Raw genomic sequence first — 2,674 nt, 5'->3', positions numbered from 1 at the left:
AATTTTGAGACAGGATCTCACTAAATTGTCCAGGCTAGGCTCAAACTTTTGATCTTCCTGCCTCAGCCTCCCAAAGTGCTGGGATTACCAGTGTGTGCCACCACACATGCCTCCCCTTTTCATGAGAACACCAGTCCTGTTGGGTTAGTGCTCACCCTAATGATCTCATCTTACCTTGACCATCTGCAAAGACCCTATTTCCAAACAAGGTCACATTTGAAGTTGCTCGGGGTTAGGACATCAGCATCTTTAGGGAGACAGTATCCAACTTGTAACACCAGGAAAAGAGAGATGACTCCCAGTCTACATGGACTGTGAGGACCTCAGTGGACAGCTCAGTTCTTATGGCCTGGGAACCATGGTGATATGGGGTAGTGCCAGTTGGTGTTTCTGCCTGGGGGGGTTCTGTATTAACTTTTCACCCCAGCAGGCAAGCAACCCAGGAGGCTGCTTCTTGTGGGGCTAGAGCTCAGAGCTGCTCCCTCAGGCTCCCCAGCAGTGGGGTACAAGTCTGCTACCAGGGCTGTGTGAGGTGGGTACTGCATTGGTCCTCCCTGTCACCCCATGCCCGTCCTCCTGCTGCAGAGGCCTACCCACTGACCGGTACATGTGGAGTGACGCCACAGGACTGCAGGAGTGCACGAAGGCCAGCACCAAGCCCCCATCCCTACAGTGGACCTGGGTGAGCCCCCTGTCCTGTAGCACTCCTTGGGCTTCTGACTTATCTGGAGAGATGGGGTCCCATTCTCACTGACTGAACCCTCCCCAGGTTTCAGACTGGTATGTGGACTTCAGCGTTCCTGGTGGCACAGACCAGGAGGGGTGGCAGTATGCCAGTGACTTCCCTGCGTGAGTATCTCTCTCTCTGCCTCCGGCTTCATGGGCCAGGCCCGAGCACCGGGCCCCTGGGCCCTGAGGCTTCTCCACTCCCAGCTCAGCTGCTGCAGGGCTGGAGGCCAGTGGTGACGAGTAGGAGGCCAGGGGGCTCAGTGAGCTGGTGTAGGCAGCAGCATGTGGCTCCCTCAGTACTGGCTTTGTCCCTGCTGTGCCAGGCCCAAAGGTTCTGGAAGGTTCTGGAAGGATCTGGTGTCCCGGGCTGAGGGGTTCCACTAGGGGGCTTAGGACATGGGGATCTGAGGGGGTTTGAGGCCAGGTCCTGAATGACTGGTGGTGGGGGCAGCCCAGAGGAGGGTGTCGGGAGAAGGCGGGCAGCACAGGCCCCTTGCAGCAAGGCTGGCGCCGTCTTCGGAAGCCAGAGATGTGTAGGCAGGTGGGAAGATGGGTTAGTGGGCGACAAGCCATAATGTCAAGGGCTGCCTGGCTCGCTTAGCTCCACACCGGGCACAAGTGCCCAGAGGGAAGAGCTGAGCCAGGAGAATCTGAGCCAGGACCCATCTAACTATCTCCCTTAAATTTTTTTTTTTTTTTTTTTTAAATTTTGATACAGCGTCTCACTAAATTGTCCAGGCTAGGCTCAAACTTTTGATCTTCCTGCCTCAGCCTCCCAGGGTGACCTCCCAGCAGACCCGGCTGGGAGGCTGAGGCCGGTCCCCGAGTGTGGCGCATCCCTCAGCCTCGGACCCCCGGCTACACAGCGGGCTCCTGTTCCCCAGAAGGGCTCTGACGGGGTCTGGGGAGGGGAGGGTGCCCCGAGCGCGTGAGCTGGACCCACTGCACGGCCAGGCCCCAGGAGGCTACGGCCACCGGGCGTTATGGGGCAGTTTCTTTAGAACGGATTTGCCAGTCAAAAGTGTCCCATGTCCTTCTTGCCTTGAACAAAGGATTGGACAAGACAAGCCCCAAAGGCCACATGTTCATTTGAAAAGTGTGGGGTAAATGAACGTGGGAGAAACCAGCTCTGCAGAGCGAAACTTGGGCTGAACAAGGAGAAAAAGAGGATAAAGGCAAAAATAAAAGTACACGCTCCCTCCGAGGAACGCGCGCGGAAACTCACCGAGATAGCTCCGCGCACGTCTGCTCTTCTTTACACCCTGTACATCTCGCGGGGGCTCGCGAGAAGTGTACATACGGGGTACTCGCGTTGCCCTGGGAACTTGTAATTGACAGGTCCTGCTCATTCCCCAGCCAGCTTTGCCACGCCCTACATCCCCTGTCAGCTGGAGGCTGCCCTTCAGCCCTGACCTGGTTGAGACAGTGGGCGGTGTCTGAGCGAGGGCTGTGGTATCAATGCGGTATGATGGAAAAGAGCAGTTTAATATTTTTAAAAATTTATTGTAGTAAAAGACGCGTGGCCAGGAGTCCTCTTCCAAATCCTTCTCCTTACTTTCAACACACTCACCCTACCGTGCCTGCCGCTTTCTGAAGCAGCTCCAGGAGCCCTCTTTCGCGTCTTTAGTTGTGCCGTCATGAATGCCTTGACGTCCTGAATCAATTCAAAACATTTCCCTTTCTTAGTCATTTTGATCTGGGGAAAGAGCCAGAAGTTGCATGGTGCCAGATCCAAGGAGGGAGGTGGATGAGGTCACACTGATGTTTTTACGAGCCTGCCTTTCTTTTGGATGGCACTTGGCACAGTATTCACCCTATTTTTGATCAGATCTTATGACACTCACGAAAGGGGACTCCTAGAACTGCTTTAGAAAGTGTCAAGACCAGTGAAATGAGTGTATTTGAAGGGAGCAGGATTAATGGAAATGTGCCTTTTACTATAATA

The 2,674-nt window shown here is 54.7% G+C and overlaps 1 protein-coding gene across 3 annotated transcripts in view; it reads left to right on the top strand.

Moving 5' to 3' along the window:
• Tecpr1 (tectonin beta-propeller repeat containing 1) overlaps window positions 1-2,674 on the top strand; it is a 31,273-nt gene that overhangs the window by 22,782 nt on the left and 5,817 nt on the right. For all 3 annotated transcript variants that reach the window (XM_005397911.2, XM_013521165.1, XM_013521166.1), the window contains 2 exons: window positions 586-682; window positions 770-849. In XM_005397911.2, the coding sequence (XP_005397968.1) occupies window positions 586-682; window positions 770-849 (177 nt within the window). The remainder of the gene's footprint in view (window positions 1-585; window positions 683-769; window positions 850-2,674) is intronic.

This window comes from Chinchilla lanigera, unplaced genomic scaffold, assembly GCF_000276665.1.
Source record: "Chinchilla lanigera isolate Chin_1 unplaced genomic scaffold, ChiLan1.0 scaffold00059, whole genome shotgun sequence".
In the NCBI taxonomy this organism is placed as follows: Eukaryota; Metazoa; Chordata; class Mammalia; order Rodentia; family Chinchillidae; genus Chinchilla; species Chinchilla lanigera.
Note: the sequence above shows the minus strand (reverse complement) of the source record. Positions and strands in the feature narration are given on the sequence as shown.